At 46.2% G+C, this 21854-nt stretch overlaps 1 protein-coding gene across 3 annotated transcripts in view; it reads right to left on the reverse strand.

Moving 5' to 3' along the window:
• FLVCR2 (FLVCR heme transporter 2) overlaps positions 1-21854 on the reverse strand; it is a 55584-nt gene that overhangs the window by 13518 nt on the left and 20212 nt on the right. For all 3 annotated transcript variants that reach the window (XM_049611367.1, XM_049611366.1, XM_049611368.1), the window contains exons 2-3: positions 12393-12534; positions 9112-9252 (exon numbers count right to left, since the gene is read on the reverse strand). In XM_049611367.1, the coding sequence (XP_049467324.1) occupies positions 9112-9252; positions 12393-12534 (283 nt within the window). The remainder of the gene's footprint in view (positions 1-9111; positions 9253-12392; positions 12535-21854) is intronic.

A 21854-nucleotide genomic window follows, 5' to 3' on the forward strand; every position in this document is an offset into this window, starting at 1 on the left:
CAAGAGTCGCCATGCTCAGAGTGGCACAAAGAAGGCCTCCGATCAAATATGAAAAGGTCCCCCACTCCAGATAGTCATTTTTTAAATTTTTATTTAAATCCAAGTTAATATATAGTGTAATAATGGTTTCGGGAGTACCAGATGGTCATTTTTATCACAGGAGGTCATTTTTATCATACGCGATGTTGCCTAAATGTAGTTGATTGACTCCCTTTATCAGGTTCCCAGAGGAAGGAGACACAAAGTTAAGTGAAGGTCAAATTCGCATGCAAAATGAGAAAGGGAGTTTGTCTGCCATTCCCACACTCACACAGGTAGTAAGAGGAGAGGCAGGGCTGGATGTGAACCAGACTCTGTGGCTCCAGGGTCACCAGTCTTAATCATTCTACTTTCCATCCTCACAAAACTGGTTGTCAAAGATTTCCCCAGCTCTGGTTACTGACAACTTCATGTCCCAGCAGGTCCCTGCAGGTCACCTGAGGAACACTGCAAGGTTTGGCTCAGTGCCACCTCCTGAGCGGTACAGAGCCACAGTGAGCTAGAGAATCCAGAAGTGTCACCAAATGTCACTACAACTGCCAAGATGCTTGATTACGAGAACTTTGGGGCTCTTAGCAACTTCTAAACCCAAACATACCTGCCTAACCTTTATGCCACACACATCCAGCCACTCGGAGATTCCATTCCTGAATCAAGGAGACACATTCCTGGAAAGAAGGGTGGGGTGGGGTGTGGGCAGGGAGAAGGATGAAAATGCCCCCTTCCTGCCCGTCACACTTCTCTCAGCCCCTGGTCCCAGTCTAATACAGTAACGGGCAAGGGGACATTCCTAGCCACGCTCAGCTTCAGTGGTCATCTGCTCTCAGTATGGGGTCCAACTGGGATGAACAAGGCCAGTAGAATCCATAGGAAACAGAGGGAAATGATCCAAGAGGACTGGGAGCCAACCTCCAACCCCAAACACCATCACTTTTGTGACCCTGAGAAAGGCAGAGACATACAATCCCAAGTAGGCTGGCCCGCGCTATTAAAGCTGAGGGGTTTCTCTCTCTGGGGCTCAATGGTTTAGAGGAATCTGTCCCAGAGTGTAGTCCGTGGTCTATCAGCACCACCTGGAAGCTTGTTAGAAATGCAAATTCCTGACCCCACCCCAGACCCACTGCTGTAGAAACTCTGTGAGTGGTGCTGGGAAATCTGTATTTGAACAAACCCCCCAGGTAATTCTGATAATGCTCAAGTTTCAGACCCAGTGGCTCAGCCAGACTAGTGGGATCTACCAATAGCCATCCCCACTCCCCCCCAGGCTGGAGACTGAATCAGGGCTAAAGCTAGGAAGGGGTCAAGGGGAGAGGAGCAGGAGTTCACCCTGGAAGGCTGCTGCCATTCTTTCCAACCGTTTCTACAGTCCAACGCTAGAGGAATTAGGAGTTTTTGCACAGTTTCTGAATCAATCTTTAATCTAGGTGTCCCTCCCCATATTGTCAGAGGTTGCCAGACACAGTTAAACAGCACAAGTTCACTCCACTGTCCAAACCAAGGGGTTCGACGTCCACATTGAAGGGCAGGAATGAAACGCATGCTCTGCCCTCGGTGTGAATTTCCTTTGTACGAATAAAGGTTCCTGAGTGATATTCAGGTCTGATTATCCACAGCAAGGTAAGTCTGTCAGATCAGGGCCACACTCTCTTCCCTGAAAGGCCTGGTCATGGCTGGAACCAGTCACCTGGGAGAAGTCCCTGTCACTGAGGAGGTGGGATTTAGGAAGGAGGAAAGGATGTGTCATCACTTTCCCTTCTTTGTCAAACTGTTTTTCAAACTGTGGTCCCGAGACCACTGGCATTAGAAGGCTTTAGAGTTTAAAAATGCACATTCCTAGACTCCACCCTGAATCTACTAAATCTGATCCTCCTGGAATGGAGCTAGGAATCTGCAATTTTAAAATAACAACAACAACAACAAAAACAAACAAACAAACAACCTGGGCATTTCTTAGACTCACTAGAGTTCAGGAATAAATGGCCTTGGGAATACAGAAGATCAAAGACCAGGCCCATGCTCCCAGGTGCTGGGGTTAACATGGTGGCAGCTGGGATGGGAAGGGGCTTCGTGACCATGAGAATGACCCATAACACACCTACTTTAGAGGTCCTCAACCCTGCTGCAAACGAGAATCACCTGGAATGCTTTTTAAGAGCAAATTCCCAGGCCCTCACCCAGACTTTTGGGAGTCTGAATGTCCAGAAGAAAGGCAAGGAAATCTAGGCACACACTCAAACAAACACCCCAGGGGATTCTATCATCAGGCAAGCTTGGGAAACACTGATCCCAGATCCTATCTCTAGGTTCCGGATACTGTGTGTTCATTCCCCTTCTGTCCTTCCTTAACTTGTAGTAAACCCTCATTTTAAAGGGCCAGCCTGACCTCAGCAAAGCTCCAGGGAATCATGAGAAGGCTATTATTCCCACTCTTAAGCAGGATCTTAGTGGGGGCCATAAAGCACCTATGGAGGTGGGGACAGTGGTAAAGCCCTTGAGAGCCCCAAGGGAAGGTGTCTTTGAAGCTCTGAGTTTGGGTGCCCAACACTGAAAGATTATTCAGAAGCATCGCTGAAGGCAAGGCTGGGAGATAACATGGAAAAGTAGTCCCTTTGAGGACATTCTCTAGAAGAGGAGCCTTTTCAACAACTTTTTTCAGCATGGCAGTTGTTACGTCATTGATGATAAGACAGCAGAGGAGGCCATGTGAAAGCAAGGCCTAGGGACCCTAGGAGAAGGTAGCCAAAGAAAGGTTCTTTTCTTCACTCCCACCACACCCTCTGTTGATACACATCTGAAGACCCACCCTGACCCCAGACTGTGGCAGATCTGTGGAGAATCTGGTTCCAGCCCTGCGTCTTCCTGCATTGCCAACCTTGAAGAAGGGATTTCTCCTCTTTACTAGAGGAGGACACGGTCTCTTATTCCTGTGATATTTCAGCAACATCAAACACAACCCCATCTCTGCTCCCCTCCCCTCTAAGTTGGGCTGCCAGATTTAGAAAAAACAAAAACAAGGGCGCCTGGGTGGTTCAATCGTTGAGCATCTGTCTGCCTCTTGATTTCAGCTCAGGTCATATCTTGTGGTTCCTGGGATCAAGCCCACAGTCGGGCTCTGCACTGGAGCCAGCTTGGGATTCCCTCTCTCTGCCCCTCCCCTGCTTGCACTCTTCCTCTCTCAAAACAAATTAACATTTAAAAAAACACAATACATCCAAATACATTTGAATTTCAGATAACAATTTTTTTAGCATAAATATGTCCCAAATACTGAATGAGACCTGTTTATGTTTATGCTGAAAAGAATGTGCTATTTATCTGAAATTCAAATTTAGCCAGATAGCCTTTATTTTATCTCTCAAACCTCCCTCTAAGGGTCTGACCAGAGGCCTACAGGAAAAAGCCCCTGGAATCCCTCCAAAGCCTTCACTGGGTCTGCTCTGGGCAGCTGACTCAGCAGCTTGGAGAGGCACTTGGAAAGCCATTATGAAGACAATACTGGACATCCCGCCATCTACACAGGAGCTACTCCCTACTTGGTGAAATCCAGTTCAGACCAATGAAAGTATGTAGGACATCAGCAAAGTTACCAACACAACAGCAGTATGGATTCATGCAGCGTCTATTTGCAATTGCTTTAAAAGCTTTCATTTCCACTCCTATGGGAAGCAAATTTGATTCCTATTTTCCAAGAGGAGGATAACTAGAGAGACAAAGGATGGGCACAGGATGGGTGAAGGAGGTACTCTCAGTAATTGGCAGAGCTGACATCAAAATTCAGACTCCTCTAAACTCACCATTCCAGCACCTGAGGCGCTTACTCGAAGATATGTCCACCCACGTCCAGCAAATGTGCCCATGAAATGCTATCATCTGCTCAATTCTAGCTGCATGCTCTTAAGTGCATATAATTCAGAGAACAGAACATCAAATGTACAGTATAAAAAGTATGAACCATCTTCTTCTTCAAAGCCCAACCTGAAACTGCAAGAAGGGTGGGGGGAATTCTGGAGGGCTTCAAAGCATCTAGTTGAATTTATAGAGGGTTTTGTTTTGTTTTGTTCATAATTTGGAGCACTGATTTAATCTGGAAGAGAACAGAGATTCTTGGGTGGCTTCAGTGCCCAACACTGCCTTTACATGACCTATAAACCTCAGACAGATACACTAAGGCCAACACCCCGTCACTTCCAAATCCCAAAGATGGCTGGTCAATGTAAGTTGGTCCTGCTTCAAAAACCCCAGAACTCTAGATCTGCAACTTAGAAGAAGACAACCCCCTGGCAACTGGTCTGGAGAACTGAATGTGAGGAAGGACATACTCCCCTAGTTAGACCCAAAGACCACTCAGGCAAGTGGGACTAAAAGAACTCTGGCTCTGTTTCTAAGATGCTCCTTTCTGCATGGGGAGGCAAAATGGCATGGTGGTTACGAAAATGGGCTTTGGTGTCAGACAGAAATTTAAATCCCAGCTCTGTTGCAGGGTGACTGGTGGCTCCGTCGGTTGAGCATCCAACTTTGGCTCAGGTCCTGATCTCACGCTTCATGAGTTTGAGCCCTAAATTGGGCTTCCTGCTGTCAACATGCCCGCTTCAGATTCTCTGTCCCCCTCTCTCTCTGCCCCTCCCCTGCTCATGTGCTCTCTCTCTCTCTCTCTCTCTCTCTCTAAAATAAACATTAAAAAAAAACAAAACACAAAACCCCAAGCTCTGTTGCTTGCTAGGTGTCCATTTATGGGCAAAGAACTAAACAGAGCCTCAGTTTCCTCATGTATAAAAATGTAATGGACTTAAGAACCTATGTCATGGGTTTGTTTTGAAGATAAAATGTGATAATCCATGTAAAGCACTTAACATGGTGCCTTGACACACAATAATAGCTCAATAAAACTTTTTCCAAATCTGTGATTAAGCCTAAGAATCATTTCCTTGTTGGCCAAGAGCCTTGCTGCCAAGTCCAATTATCTACATGGAAAAAAGGCTTGCGGTTTTCTGACTATAATGAAATGGGCATATATGCAAACATCCAGATTAGTTTCACTCCCTCTCACTGGAATAACCCTAGGCCTTTGATTCAAAAAGTTAATAAATTCTATGGATACACCATGGAATCAAATGCTCCCAAAGACTCAGAAATGAATTGGGGTTTTTGGGCTAGCGTGATCTCAATTTCAATGACAATTTACTCCCACCCTTTCTCTCCTAGCCTCCTGGGACTCCCAATATGCATATGTTGGTTTGCTTGATGGTTTCCCACAGGTCTCAGGGTCTCTGCTCATTTTTCCTTATTCTTCATTCCTTCTGTTCCTCAAACAGGATAATTTCATTTGATCTGTCTTCAAGTTCACTGATTTTTTTTTTCTGCTGCCAGCTCAAATCTGATTTTGAGCTCTCCAGTGAATATTTCATTTTAGTTAGTGTATTCTCAATTCCAGAATTTCTATGTGGTTCCTTTTTGCCCCTGTCTTTATTTATATTTTTACTTAGTAAGACACTATTCTCTACTTTTCTTTCATTCTTTAGGCATGGTTTCCTTTAGTTCTTTGAATGTATTTATATTGTTGATTTACAATCTTTATTATGTTCAACATCTGGGCTTCCTCAGGAACAGTTTCTTTTAACTGTTTTTTTTCCTTTTCCCCTTTGTGTATGGGCCATACTCGTATGTCTCACAATCTTTAGGTGAAGCTGGACATTTTAAATACCATATCAACTCTGGAAATGAGATTCTCCTCCCTCGCCAGGATCTGTTGCTGTTGCTGCTGTTTGGTGAGCTAATGTTTAGACAGAGATTTCTTTAAATGCCTTAAACTAATTAGTCTCCACCTTTGCCCAGGACATCCTCTGTGTGGGGGCTGGGCCTCTCCTTCCAGGCTCCAGCAGGCACGTGACAACTCTGCCTTAGCCTTCACTTCCTCCTCGCGTAGAGCCTCAAGGTGGGCCAGAGGTGAGAGTTTAGGGCTTTCTCAGATCTTCCCTGGGCAGGTGCATGTGGACTTCTAGATTCCTAACAATATGTCAGAGGTTTCCAAAGCCCCTCTGAACGTCTCAGTCTCTAGATTTCCCTTGCAAGATTTTTGGCCAGCCTCCTGTTTACCCCCAACTGGTATTATTCCCTTAGGCAGCTATGATGTTAAACAGGGATTGTTTTCAACAAAAGCCCTGGAAATAGCGCTTTTCCCACAGAGCAAGCTCTGAGTCAAGTTAAATAAAGGCAAGTCCTCTGAATGGGGTTCTTCTAAGGAACCGTCGGATATCAAATAATCACCTAGGGATGGGGCTTTTGGGAGAGCTCCAAAATTGTTTTTGCCCCATCCGGTGGTTGTGAGGCTGCTGGTTCTAAGTTCTCACAACTACCACGGCTGCGAGGCTGCTGGTTGTCAAGGCTACCACAGAGACTGGGAGAGGCGGATTGGAATAGGGCAACTTAAAACACAAAGCTCACTGTTCTTACCATTATTCAGCCATTTTTTCTTAAATAAATGTCCCTTGGGCTGTTGCAAGCCTTTGTTTCAGAGTTCTGAAAATTTGATTTTGACAATGTTTGCCGGTTGTACTTTTTGCTTTATGATAGAACAGATTATCCAAGGTCCTCACCCCACCATTCCAGAAGTGCCTCCCTATCTATTTCCTGTGTGATCATTTAACCCAATAGATGAGTGTCCAGAAGTTTAAAACCACTCTGCCAAATTAAAGACCATATCAGCAAACAGCCATGCAAGAGGGAAAGAGGAGGAGTTGCTTTGCTCCCCTGCCTCTAGAATGAGATCATTGCCCAGTTATCACCACCATCATCATTCTCTTCCATAGGAAATATTTATTAAGCACTCATCTGCCTCAGAATCCCAAGGGAGGCCCCAAAAACCCTGTTATCAGATGCAATAAGGTTTATGGTCATCAAAGGTCAACACACTTGAGATGTTTAACTCGAGGAAAAGCGAAAGTTCTTGGAACCATGGAATCCTCAGTAAGAAAGGGGTCCCAAAGGTCATCTGGTTTTATTGTCCATCTATACAGCCCGATACTCTCTACAATATCCCCACTAAGTGACTGGTCCCATCTACACTTGAATACTTTCCAGTGATGGGCAACTCATATAACTTCTTTAGTTGGGCATCTTAAATATTGGAAATTTTGTCTTTATATTGTGGTTGAATGCAGAGACGTATTCAGAACTGAAAAGCTGGAGAGAATGAGAAATGGAGACCTGAGACCTTGAAGACCCATCTAGCACTTTTCTAGGTGAGAGGTCGCTTATTTTTTTGCGAATGACTGAAAAACAGGTGTGTGCCTCTACTGGGGATGATACTACCTCTTACCTAGTGTCTCAGCAGATAAACACTTTAATTTAGATAAAGTGCATGATAAGCCTAACAGGAAACTCTGACACAATTCTAGAAATGGGTATAGGTATTAAGCATGTAGACTTTGCAGTTAGATAAACCTGTCTTTGCATCCTGACTCTGACAATCCGAAGCTGTGTGTTCTTGAGCTACTTACCTAATCTGTCTTGAGTCTCAGCTTTCTCATCTGTTAAATGGGGATGTGACGGGAGTCCAATAAAATCATACATGAAAGGTCTTGGCACATAGTAAATGCTGTTGTTGCTTTAAAATTCAAGGTTTGCGACCCATCAGAAAACGTAAGGTTATCGCCAACTGGGATTTCACCAAACATAAGTTATGTCAAACCAATCTTATTTCTTTTTTTCTTATGGTTACTAAGCATGTTACACACTTATTGACTCTTGATTTTAATCAAACTAACTACTAGATTAAATGGCCAAATGGAGGCTGGACAGCCGTATAGCTGAATGGGTCTGTAAAGACCCTCTTTAATGGAATGCCACGAAGCTCCGCCCTTGCCCCTGTCTGGTCCTCCATTCTTAGTAAAGGTTGGAAAGGAGCCACACAAAACACCATGTTGGAAAGGCAAGCCGGGGCATCTGGGTGCCTCAGTCGGTTAAGCATCTGACTCTTGATTTTGGCTCAGGTCATGATCTTGCCATTTGTGAGACTGAACCCTGCGTCAGGCTCTGGGCCGACAGAACGGAGCCTGCTTGGGATTCTCTCTCCCTCGCTTTCTGCCTCTCAGTCTCTCAAAATAAATAAATAAACTTAAAGGAAAAAAAAAAAAAGGAAAGCCAATACACCAGTATAAATGTGCAAATGTATCTTACCAAAAGCCAAGAAAGTAAAATGAAACAGGGATATTGTCTTGCATTCAGGTAAAAAAGGAGTCAGTGTTACAAGATGAAGGAGGGTTGGTTGAGGAGTAGTTCCTGTGGCAAAATTCATGTATGCACTCATTCATTCTTCATCCATTCATTCACTCACTCAACAATTGTTAGAGTATCCCCACCAGGATGGCCACTGCTAAGGAACTATAAAGATGAAAAGCCATAAATCCCCACTCCTAGGGTGTTCACAGTCTAGTGGGAAGACAGACCTGGAAATGTTCTTTTTAATATTTTTTTATTATTTGAGAGACAGAGAGAGAGAAGTGGGGGAGAGGCAAAGGGGGAGGGGGGGAGGGGGGACAGAGAGAGAGAGAGAGAGAGAGAGAGAGAGAGAGAATATCTTAAGCAGGCTTCATACTCAGCACAGAGCCCAATGCAGTGCTTGATCCCATGACCCCTGGGATCATGACCTGAGCCAAATCAAGAGTCAGACTCCCAACTGGCTGAGCCATCCGGGACCCCTGGAAGTGTTTTTTGGTTTTTGGTGGGGTTTTTTTGGTTTTTTTTTTAATGTTGAGTGTTAAGAGGTACCAGGAACAGCACAATAAAAGAGGTAAAGGTCACCTAATACTGCTTTATAGCAGTGATACTCAGGTGAGACTTGGAGAATCAGCAGGCATTTTTGCCAGACAACCTGACGTGGGAAGGAATGGTTTTCTAGAAGAACTTTACAGAACAGGCAAAGGCCCTGAGGCACAGCTGACTCCCTTGGTTGAGCCAAAGCAATGACTTTACACACACATTTGGGATTTGGAAAGAGTAACACACACAGACACATCGGGCCTCTGGCCTTACATTCTCAGTTTAAGGACGTTCCTGGACACACGTGCACCTTACCGTAGGTAATGACAAGCAGCACAAAGTTGAGGTTTCTGAAGAGCCGGACAATGGAACTTAAGTACGAAGCATCAGGGGACGCCAGGGCGTAGCTCAGGGATTGGGCCCTGCTGGGGGGATGTTTAGGCTTCTCCTTGAATACTGAAAGGAAAGAAACAGAGATCACTGCAAATCCTTGTAGCCCCACCCCTGCAGAGACAACACATGGACAGGAGCTGGCTCCCTCATCTGAGAATCAGCTAAAACGCAAAAAGGCAATATTAAATCTTCCATTAAATCCTTCAGCCCCCACTCTCTTGAAGCTGTTTCTCACTGCCTGTGGCTGAGTGAGTGGTCCTTTGATGACTTTTTCTTTTTCTTAATGGCCTCTGGATGGTGCACTCGCTGGGCCTCCCAGTCAGTGTTCGAGGATCAAGGAGTCCCCAAATAAGCAGCAAATAACACACAGCAGAGCACTGAAAATAACAGACTAGTAGTACACGGGTAGAAAGGAAGTGAGAGCTGAGGCTTTGGGATTAGTGAGCCCAGTGAATAGCTTAGCACCGCAGCCCCTCCTGGGGGGGACCGGACTGTGTTGCCCGTGCTTAGCCCAGAGCCTGGCACACGGCAGCCAATAAATACTTCCTGAATAAGTGAAAAGATCTTCTTGTACTGAAAAAACCTCAAGTCCATTCCTAGTTTGTCGGAGTCTGAGTCTGATATGTGCCTCATGAAGAGGCAAGAGGATTAATACACATACCCCTGCAGGAGTGGTCACCGTGACAGGAAGGACTGGGGAGCGACAGTGGGGAAGTCATTCATTTTATGTTCGATTTTCAGCACAGCTGGTACAATCGATTTGACGGCCCTGATCGCTGTTCAGTTCTCTGGGGGCAGATAAGTTTAACCAGCTGTTTGGCTAAATTGCCCCCCCCCCCCCAGTTGCACCCAGGTAAGCTGCATGTAGCCTCCCCCACATGCCATGAGAATGCCCCTAACTCCAGTTAGAGGAAGCTCTGGAACTGAGGCTTACTCCCTTGAAGATCAAAGAGATCTTCACCCCGCCCAGAAAACTTTCCAGCCCTAACATCAGAGCCCTGCTTCTTCCTTCTCCAGAAATAGTCCTGGATAACTTCCTGCCATTAGAAACCATTCATCCATTGTCTTGCCTGTTCACCTCCCCTTGCAGCAGGGGAAAGAAAGCAAGGCAAGAAGTTATTCCTTCTCCGCAACAGCAAGTGTTTGTTCAAGGACCTAGCATCCACGAACCAGAATCCAGATGAGATTTTTCAATTCCTGACTCAACGGGCCACTATCTGGCTTGATAGTAAAAATGCGAGAATGTAGAAATGTCCTGCCTCCAAGGACTTCAAAGGCAAAGCCCCAGGCCCTCATCTGCTACAAACACAAGCATCCGAAGTTGGGCACATTGCAGTTTGAAACTCAAAGTCTGGTTGAGTAAGAGGGGCCCAGACCGGACTGTTCTTTCTGTTCTGTGGCTTTCACCCACAGCCCTATAGCTTCTCACCCTCCCAGAAACAGCAAGTCGTCTGCCCAAGATACCCCACCAGCTTTGAAAGGCCATCAGACATCAGACTTTCTCATCTTGGACCCCGGGGAGAGAATGCCTCAAAGAGAACATGGGAATGAGCCACAGGATTGTAAAACTGTGTTCACTTTGACGGTGACAATGGCAGGGAAGAGCGAAACCTTCATCCCGTGAGATGGAATGTTAGCCGGTTAACCTTTAAAGACTAATGACTAACTGACAATGAAAGCCTCTGCTACGCTCTTTCTGAATTTATCACAGCACATGTAATATCACTCAGATGATAAAAGAGATTATAAAACGTATTAACCAATACAGCCATGATTAAATGCACAGGCACATAAAACTAGTAATAGTTATCTGAGGTTGGTAGTTGTGATTAACTAGTACGGGTTAAGTTAATAGTTAGTCTTTTTTAATTTTAATTATTTTATTCATTTAAAACAAAAGTTTTAATGTTTATTTTATTTTTGAGAGAGAGAGTGCACGAGAGCACATGGGAGAGGGGCAGAGAGAGAGGGAAACACAGAATCCAAAGCAGGCTCCAAGCTCTGAGCTGTCAGCACAGAGCCTGATGTGGGGCTCGAACCCACAAACCATGAGATCACGACCTGAGCTGAAGTCAGACACTTAGCCAATTGAGCCACCCAGGCGCCCCTATTTTACTATTATTTTTTAAGTAAGTCGACCTACCACGTGGGGCTTGAACTCATGACCCTGAAGGGGGTGCTTAGCTGGCTCAGTCAGTAGAACAGAGGACTTTTTTTTTTTTTTTTTAATTTTTAAAAAAAGTTTATTTAGTTTTGAGAGAGAGAAAGAGCACACAAGGGTGGGGGATGGGGCAGAGAGAGTGGAGGACAGAGGATGTGATGTGGCTCTGCACTGACAGCAGCGAGCTCGATGCAGGGCTCAAACTCACAAACCATGAGACCCTGACCTGAGCAGAAGTTAGACACTTAACCAACTGGGCCGCCCAGCCGCCCAGAACATAGGACTCTTGATCTAGGGGTCATGAGTTAAACCCCGAGATCAAGAGTCTCATGTTCTACCAATTGAGCCAGCCAGGCACCCTGGTTATTCTTTTCTTTATGCTTTTTTTGTATTGTCTAGATAGTTCCCTAATGAGCATGTAGTCCTCTTATAAGTTTTTTTAAAGCCTCAAAAAACATGGTCCCCAGGCATTCTCACGTGAATCTACGAGACTCTTAGTGTTTGCAGATCAATTCTGTTTTATTTTGTTTTGTTTCAGAAATTTAAAGTATAGAGTTAGACATAGACAAGGTTAGGCTTGAATCCAATCTCTGCCACTTACTAGCTATCTAATCTTGAATTTTTTACTTACCTCGCCTTAAGTCTCCTTTTCCTCTTTGTTCAATGGGACTGATAAGGGTACCTTCACTCATAGGGCTGTTGAAGATTCAAGGAAATCAGGCATGCTTAGCACAGTGTCTGTGATATATATCATAAGGACTCACTGGGGTTTCATCAAGAGGGTCAGCAGCCTGCCCGTTAATTCTGGTGAGGTTTTATTGGGGAACTGGTTAATTACAGTTACACCTTTACTGAGCAGCTAATAAAGTACACGGGACCAGCTAGCACTGTATGGGCTAAGATATCTGAAGACCATTAGAAGCCTGACCTCCAGTTTCTATAAATGTCCATGGCATTCTAGGGCCATGTTCACAAGGCCCCCACCCAAGTCAGCAGAACCTCCCTGCCTCCTGTCCCCCCATCAGTGTACTAACGACCTTACCGATGATGACAAGGATGAAAAGCAGAGTGGCCACGCCTCCTATTATGTAAAACATGATGCTGATGTGGTAGGCAAGCTTGTCCTGGTCTTCGATGTTGGGTACCAAAACAGGAGGGACCAAGAACCCAATTGCAATTCCAAGCTATAGAAGACAGAGACAATCAATCACAGTTTCCAACAGCCAAGAGGTGACAGCACAAATTTAAGGAGACTCCTGATAAGAAACATAAACCCTAACTTCCAGTCCTTCTTAAAACCCAAACAGGGATTGTTTCCCCCTCTCAAAATACCAGAGAGATCTTTCTTTTGATTGACAACTCAACTCTCTTTGTTGATTGACAACATACCCCTGACCATCCCAATTAGCAATACCTACTGAAAAAAAAAACCATAGTTGGGGTTCTCAATACAGGCTGGCTCTTCTCTAGCTACCGACTAATGAACAATCGTTCCAATACTTCCATCTTTATAGTAGACCAAAAACAATGCTGATTTTTTTTTTCACTGAATTTTCATTTCACTGACCTGTCAACCTAGAGCTGAGAGACAGGTTGAGGGAAAAATTCTACATCCTACAACCCCAAGAACTTGCAATCGGTAGGAGATGACAGCCTAAAGTTGTTACCACATTCACAAATGTGAAAGCTTAAGTTCACTGGGTAAATAACTTATACTTTACAAAGCATCTGTAGTGTGAAGTCACATGCCACTGTGTAAAAATATACACACAGGACACAGGGACATGAAAACTGGCTATAAATAAACACACATATACACACACACCAACAAATTAACATATCTCATACCTGTCTTAGAGTTCAAACTCCAGTGACCTGACAGATAACACGACTTGGGTGTTTCAAAGGTCAGAAATGCCTTGATTCAGTAGTGAATACGGGTGGCACAACTCCCGAAAGCCCTTCTGACACACATAATACCAAGGCAGGAATTGGAAAATAGCCTGAGAACTCAGGCAAGCCTCAAATTCCAAGAGTGAAGGAAGATGAGGAAATCCTTTGTCTTAAGGTCCCACTTGTCCGTTAGTGTACTTGAACTGCAGGTAGAAAGCAAGATGCTTTCAGGCCACACTATAACACCATTCACCGGCTTCCGATCTGCTGACCACCTTGATTGGTTTTCCAGCCTGTCAGTTACAACCACTTGGGATGGTGGTTCTCAGTTCCGGCATTGTTGCAAAAGTCATCATCAATAGGCTCAGAGTAGGGGTCTTCCAAGTATGCCAATATATAATCAAGAAATCAAACAGATCTTTAAAGCATCTACTATGTGAAAAAGTACTCTGCTAGATATTTTACCGAGGTACCAAGGTACCAAGGTATGTGACAGGGTTCACACCTTCAAAGAGCTTTATAATCTAGTCGGGCAGGGAGTTTAAAACAGAGACACAAAAGATAATACAAATGGTGATATTTGTGGATTGAAATGACACAATAGTATTGTTTGAAAGTTCCTTTGTCATCCTCTAGTACAACCTGATTATTAAAGGGCCAAGTGGCGGCTGAGTGAGGTTAAGTTCTGGAAGGTAAGTGATTCATTCAGGGCCACAGGACTTCTAGCAGACTTGGGATGAGAAAACACATCTCCTGGCCTCTCAGGCCAGGGCCTCCTCCACTGGGCCTGGCACGGCCCTCCAGGGCTAAGAGCCTTGAGAAAGGGCCACATGAGCAGGCTTTTCCAGAAGAGAAGATATTTGATATCCTTGGAGCCTCATCTGATCCTTGGTCACAATGATTTGCCAGAGTTGAATCTAGCTTCTTAAGTGCTTATCTCCAAGACTTTAAGGGGTAAAAGCCAGCCCTAGACAAAGGGACAAATACAACTGCCACAGCTCAGAAACAGGGCCCCTGCAGGTCATAGCTGGCCTCCTACACACTTCAGCGTTGGAGACTTAGACATGGAACAGAACCCCGGAAGGTCCCTCTTGCAAGAATGAGGGAAGATATGAGAGATCATTCAAGGCTCTGTGATTCTTTCATTCCCAAAAGGACCCTGATACAAGCTAACCAAGCCTCAGTAATCTTCTGCCTTGAGAAGTAAGTTCTCCCAGTTGGCTCCACACTACACACCTGATCCCTCAGAGACTGGACTCCATTCTCAGTCTATACACTAGGCCTGAGTGAGTGTTATTCTACCCCCAAATCCAGCACGGACACCTTCTCCAGCCAGCAGGACACAGCAACCAGCTGTAGGGGCCTGTGGTGACCCAGCCAGATAGCAACACTGCCTCGGTACCCTTTCTCCAGGAGGAAACTGGCTTTGGACATACTTTCATGGGCATTGTGACAAGCAAAAACATAGGGACTGGATTGTCAACTGCCGCGTCTTTTGTTTTTTCAAGACATATTTATTCCTGCTTCTTGAGAGTTGGGTTCAGTGAGAGGGTACAGCTCTACTCGGCTCCCACTTCTCAAGTCTATCCCCTGGTAGGTGCTCAGTCATGTTGGCTAGTTGGACAGATGGACGGATGAATGGACAGATGCTGGAAAACTCTCATCTGCACAAAGCTGTCAGTATCACACAGGTCTGCCCATTAGGGTCCATGTTCTTTCTACAAACCACATTGGACTCAGAGTGGTAAGGAAATAAATATGTATGGGGGAGAGGAGGGAGGATGGCTGTTCATTTCTTGAGCATCTACGGTGCACTGGGTATCTAACAGAACTTATCCTTTTTATTTAACCCAAGAAACTTTACAAAGAAGACAACAATGAGAAACAGTGATGGTCCACACCCTGCCTAGGGTCACACAGGCAGCCAGTGGAAGAGCTGGCCTCCTAAACCAGTTCTGACTCCAGAACCTGACCTCACCTTCCATCTCCCATGACACGTTGGTATGATACTAGTCAACACAGAAGTCTGTATTTTCACCCATTCAACTTCTGTCATGAATTTTTAAGGACACCTCAAGAGTAAAACTCAGAGACCTGCAGCCCAAGTCAATACGAGATTAAATCAAAGAGATGGGAGGGTGCTACCCAGGCACCTCTCCTGCACTCACAAAACCCAGACCCAGGCCATGAATGTAAATGACGAAAAGTCATCGTTAACCGGTTTGACTTGGTTTATGTCCTAGTTTTATCATCCTCAGCAAAATATTAAGTCATGGGCAAAATACACAATGGACAGTCAAACCAGTCTCAGTCTTAGCTCTTCAAGAGCTGACTCTTTAAAAATTGCTTTTAAAGCAGGGTTCGAAAAATAAATACAATACGATAAAAGTGGAGTTAGGTTCTCTTCATTTCTACAGAACCTATAGCAACATTTCCCAATGTCGCCTGAAAAGGTCTCCAGCCCAACCCCATTGTGATCCTTCAGGTCTGGGGTTTGTCCTGAGTACTTGTAATTTGCATATGTAGGCAATCCTTAATCACCCATCAAGGAAGCTTGGGTGACAGTTTGGGCGTGGGTCTCCCAATGGCTTCCATGGGGCTCTGCTCCCGGATGTTTTCCCGCTCTGCAGCCAGTGTTATTTGCAAAAAGTGATTGGATTATGTCCTTCCTCTGCTTAAAGCCCTGCAGTAACTTCCCCTTGTTTTTAAATTAAGTAAAAATCTAAACACACCCACAGGCAAAGTTCTGCACATAGGGTCATTTGGTCCTGGTCTGCTATTTGCTCCCTGGGACTCTATCACACCGGCCTCCTTTCTGTCTTTCAAATATCCAAAGCATTTTGGACAAGCCCAAGGATTTTACACCAGCTCCTCTGGCCAGACTAGAATGCCCTCCCGCTCCATTTCACTGGGTAAATGCAGACATCCCTCAGGCCTGAGCTCAAGCCGCACTTGTTCAGGGAAGCTTTCTCTGATGTCTCATCCGAGGTCAGGCCCCACACAGGTAGTTTTATATTTGTATGATTATTCAATTAACATCTGTCTCCCCAATCAGACTATAAGTTCCACAAGGGCAGGGCTCACATTTATCTCTAGAACCTAGCAAACTAATCAGTAAAATATGGAGCTTTTCACAGAGTATCTCAATCCTCAAAATAAGCCCAGAAAGAGGGGTGTGTGACATTAACCCAATTTTATGGACGATGAAACTGAGGCACAGAAAAGTGAAGCGACTTGCCCAAAGTCACACAGCTCTAGGTGGCAGAGCTTGAGTGTAAATGCACAGTCGCTCTGTATCCAGAGCCTGTGAGTCTAATCACTATGGTTCACTTCACCCCAAAGAAGGTGTTTAACAAAAATGCAATGAATCAAAGGATGAAAAGGTAGGCTGGGATGCTCAGTGTTCATTTTCTATTTATTTCTGCCCTTTCTGCAAACCCAAGGGTGATATCTAAACACCACTGCCGTGTCACTGGCATGAGTACCTCCAGAGCAAAGGTCACAGTCAAAAACACATCTGTGCAGCCTGAGGGCTCTGGGTAACAGCAAAAGGCCATACTCCGTGTAATGCGTTACTTGTCATTCTTGCTTATTACGCATTTGACAGATCATAAATAAACCCAGAAATCCGCCAGGCGGCATCGAAGAGGCTAAGATTTCCACACTTAATCCACTGCACAATACAACATGTGCTATGTTGCCTCTGAGATCCACGGAACCACTGTCCCCATCACCAACCACAATGGGGCATTCAACAAAGCCCCAAGTCACCACTGAGTCAGAACACAAAGCTTGCCCTCCCAAATGCTGTGTGGTCATGAATATGCCCAGACCATTAAAGGAGAACCCTGGGGCTTCCACAAAAGGCAGGAAGCTCTGTGTCAACACTATGGTGAGGTCTTTGGTCCTAACGGAATAGAGACAGACCACTGGTCCCCATCTGAGCCCTGTGCTAGGGTCCCAGGCACCTCACCCTCCTGACCCAGGCCATTGATGAGGTGGATGCTGTCCTTCTCGGTAGGAGGCAACCATCTCAACAAACAGGTTCTCACTTGCCCAACCTCCTTCTCCGCCCATTCCTCCCTGGAGCACACCCGCCATTCAGACAAAGATGGACCCGCTCTCGGTGCCAGAGCTGGGCCATTCCTGGGCCATTGTCTCATTTCCCCTGGGCACAGTCACCAGGTCAGGGCTGGGCATGTCTCTGGGATTTCAGGGCTCCCAGGAGCCGGCTCCCTGGTGCCAAGGGTAAAAAATGTCCCCTAACTGGGTGGGCAGCTTTCCCTGCCACAGAGGCCCTGGGCTTGAAGTCTTACTTCAAACGTGGTCTCCTGATGACCTCATGGGGAGCTCACCTTGCTCCTCGAGAAATTCACACCTATGTTGTGTACAATTTAAAAATGAGGGGCGCCTGGGTGGCCAGTAGGTTAAGTGTCTGACTCTTGATTTCAGCTCAGGTCATGATCTCAGGGTTCGTGAGATCGAGCCCCGCACTGTCAGTGCAAAGCCTGCTTAAGATTCCTCTCTCCGTCTCTCTCTCCCCCCTCCCCCTCACATACTCTCTCAAAATAAAGAAATAAACATTGAAAACAAAATAAAATAAAAACAAACCCCTCACCCTTCTTCCTTTCTGCCTCAACAGCCCTGGGAGACATCATCACTCTAACACAGTGGTTAAGGGCTCGGGCTCTGGGGTCAGAAAGACCTGAGTTCGAATCCCAGCTCTACCAGTTACTAGATGTCTGACCGTGAGAAGAGGATTTACCTCCTTGTTCCTGTTCCATCCATAACTAGATACCATTATCTAGTTATACTACCTAGCTCTCGGGGTTATTCTGAGCTCCTTCGAACAGACTGTGCAGCAGATAGGTAGGGGGTGCCGTAGGCCCAGCCCTTCCCCTGCACCCTCTCACAGCAATGGCGGACATGAGAAGCTACCAGGCCTAGGAGGCATGGTCTGTTTAGGGCAGCCAGACAAACCACCTCCCCGGTTCTCATCTTCCCTCCCCAGCTCCTTCCTCCTCACTGCTCTTTCTCAGTTCTCTCAGTCACCCTTGACCTTGCCCTCCCACACCCACTCTGTCCCCAACCCTCCCAGGCCCTCCTTGGAGCCCACTTTGAATGGGCAACTGCGAGCTCCCTTCCATTGCCATGTGCCATGTACTCAGGTGTGCATTCTTCAGCGCTGCACTGGCCACGAGGTCCCTGCTCGGGGACCACAAGGAGTCAGCCCTCTCAGAGGGAGGAAGGAGGTCCAAACCCCTCAGCCTGCTGTTCTGGGTTTTCTTCACCTAGTTTCAACCTACCTCTCTAGTCCCATCTCTGCCTACTTCCCGCTGTATCCCTGGTACTCCGGCCAGATCAGATGAGTCACGATTCCAGTCTCTCCATGGTCTAGTTTCTATCTTTATGCAAGCAGCTTCCTTGCTTGGAAAGGGCTCCCTCTTTTAATCTTTCAGAGCCCATCTCAACGTCAGCTCCTTCCCTGGGTTTCCCTTGATTATCCTAGCGAGGAGAGATCTCCCTGCCCTAAACTCCTCTAATCCTTTGGTGTTCTGCCATTTTTCTGACACGAGTCTGGTGCCTGGTAAACTGAACAGGGGCTTACTCAATAAATGGGTGTTGAATGCACGGGGTTCAGCTAGCTGGTCTGTCAGGAACACATCACTCCCCTTCCAGATTAGCTGTGAGCCCAGACCTAGGGAAAGATGCGGCCGGAACTGTAAATCCAGACAAAGTCCGCAGGGAAAGTTTGGTGTCTAACTTCTGAGGCTGCATGGCTTGACATCAGTGTCACAGGCGTGGCCACCATTAGGGACGCCACCACTGATGCTTTGTCTCCCAGGACCACGTACATGTAGGGAATTATGTGCAACACTCGGAAGTGACTTCAACACTCATTGCCCATCCCCAGCGGGTACCGGTGTGGGCATTTAAACACCCCAAAAATGGTGCTGTTGAAGCATATACATTTGCACACTCTCGTACGGCACTTAGACACGTTTACCCCTATGTCTGGTTAAAATGATGCAAACAGAGGCTCCGGGGTCCCAAATGCAAGGGAGTAGGCCAGAGTGAAGGCACTCTGCAGGAGAGGCACCTTCGGACCGGTAGAGGAGGCTCAGAGGGACATCCGGGCACTGAGTCTGTGGATGCCTCCAGAAAGAAGCACGGAGAATGGGGTGGGTGCCGGGGCACTGAAACACTGAAGCTGAACAAACAGTTTAATTGTGGAAGTGAGCCCCCAGCCACCTAGGAGCTCCAGGCAGCTCCTACGAAATGCCACGGTAAGCAACAATGTGCACGCAAAGCCCACTCATATGACTGTGTTTTGGAAAGCCCCAAATCCAAGCCCTTGGCTTCTTTTGAAAAGGCCAACTCGGGATTAAGGAGGTAGCAGACCTTTATCAGGAACAAAAACAATCCCATTGATTTGGGAGGCCATAACTCACAAGGGGGTTTATGGATTTAAAAGGCTAAGCTGAGGTCTCCAAGAAGTTGGGAAGCAGGGTCACAGGGGACAGTCATCACACCTCATCAACTCAAGAGGAGCTCAGCACTGTCAGTGTGGAGCCTGCTTGGAACTCTCTCTCGCTCCCTCTCGCTCTCGCTCTTTCTCTCTGCCCTTCCCCCACTTGCTGTCTCTTGCTCTCTCTCTCTCTCTTTCTCTCTCTCAAAATAAATAAATAACCTTAAAAAAAAAAAAAGACTCCCAGGGTGCCTGAGTTAAGCATCAGACTTCGGCTCAGGTCATGATCTCACGGTTCGTGAGTTCGAGCTGCGCATCGGGTGAGCTCCAGCCCTGCTTCAGGTGAGCACCACTTCTCTCTCTTTCTCTCTCTCCCCTCTCTGCCCATTGTGGTTCTCTCTCTCTCTCTCTCTCTCCCTCCCTCTCTCTTTCTCCCAGCCCCTTGCTCACTTGCGCCTCTCTCTTCTCTCAAAAAAAAAAAAAAAAGACTTAGGACTCCCTCCCCATTCACAGGGTTTGCCCTCAAATCTAGGACTATCCTGGGGACTTCTACTACCCGGCCACTCTTGGACTTCTTCAGCCCTTTGGGGGAAAAGAGGTTAGGGAAATGCAGGAAGCGGCAGCTACTGAAATTAGGAAAGCTTCCAACTGATTCTTAAAGACAAAAACAGTATAACAGCTGATACGTGGAGCTCACCATGCCAAAGTCACCATTCTAAGAACTACTAAGCTGCGCGCGCACACACACACACACACACACACACTACACACACACAATCTTTTAATCCCTAATTTTTAAAAAAATTTTTTAATGTTTATTTATTTTTGACAGAGAGAGAGAGCACACGCACGCATGAGTGGGGGGAGGGGCAGAGAGAGAGGGAGACACAGAATCCGAAGCAGGCTCCACGCTCCGAGCTGTCAGCACAGAGCCCGACGCGGGGCTCGAACTCACAGACCTTGAGACCATGACCTGAGCCGAAGTCGGATGCTCAGCCAACTGAGCCACCCAGGCGCCCCTTTTAATCCCTATTTTAAAATTGAGGAAATGGCATTTGAAGCAGCTTACCCAAGGTCACATAACGATACGTGATAAGGCTAGACTTCAAGCTCAGGCCATCTGTACTGGTCTGTACTCCTAACCATTAGGTTAAATGATGAGGTGCTGACTATTAGCCAAACTAAAAGGAAAAGAACTAATGCAAAACAATCGCCTCCTATGTGCTAGGCAGTGTGCCAAATGATTTCTCACACGTTAGCGCATTTAATCCCTATGAAAACCCCGTAAAGTTGGCATCATCGTGTCTAGTTTGTTTTTTTTTTTTTTTTAATTTTTTTTAACATTTATTTATTTTTGAGACAGAGAGAGAGCATGAACGGGGGAGGGTCAGAGAGAGGGAGACACAGAATCTGAAACAGGCTCCAGGCTCTGAGCTGTCAGCACAGAGCCGGACGCGGGGCTTGAACCCACGGACTGCGAGATCATGACCTGAGCCGAAGTCGGCCGCTTAACCGACTGAGCCACCCAGGCGCCCCTAGTTTGGTTTTTATAGATGAGAAAACATCTCTGATTTGCCCAAGGTCACTCAGCTTCTAACAGCAGGACTAAGAGTCAAACACATGACTAGCTGACTCCAAATCCAATAATCAGGGTGAAATTCACGGAAGAGACGGCCCTCAAACACCCGGTAATTCCTCCAGTCTTAAATGTTCCATTCCGTAATCCAAGCACCTCCTCCTAGGTCTAGCTGTTGGAGGGGAAGAGGTATCTCCAGCCATAGTCTACTTGGTTTACTCCTTAGTTACACCCCATGGGATTTCTTATTCTCATGTAGTGCTGAGTTTTGTTTGGGTTTTGTTGTTGCTGTTTTGTTTTTTCCGCAAGCGGTGGTTGTTGTCTCCCCAGCTAGGTTGTCAGCACCTGGAGGACAGGGTCACCGTTTAACATGGCCTCGTGTGACTCCTCCCCACAATGCACCCAGCACAAGGCCAAGGGCAGCGATGACTCTTGGGAAATATCTTCTAAACAAAGAGATAACTCTTAGAATTATGTAGCTCAGACCTAACTCAAGTATTTACAGTCTCCTCGATGGCAACCAGGTTGGGCACAGTAGCAATTAGCTGCGTTCTGAGAGTTTACCA

Source organism: Panthera uncia (genome assembly GCF_023721935.1).
Source record: "Panthera uncia isolate 11264 chromosome B3 unlocalized genomic scaffold, Puncia_PCG_1.0 HiC_scaffold_1, whole genome shotgun sequence".
Lineage (NCBI taxonomy): Eukaryota > Metazoa > Chordata > Mammalia > Carnivora > Felidae > Panthera > Panthera uncia.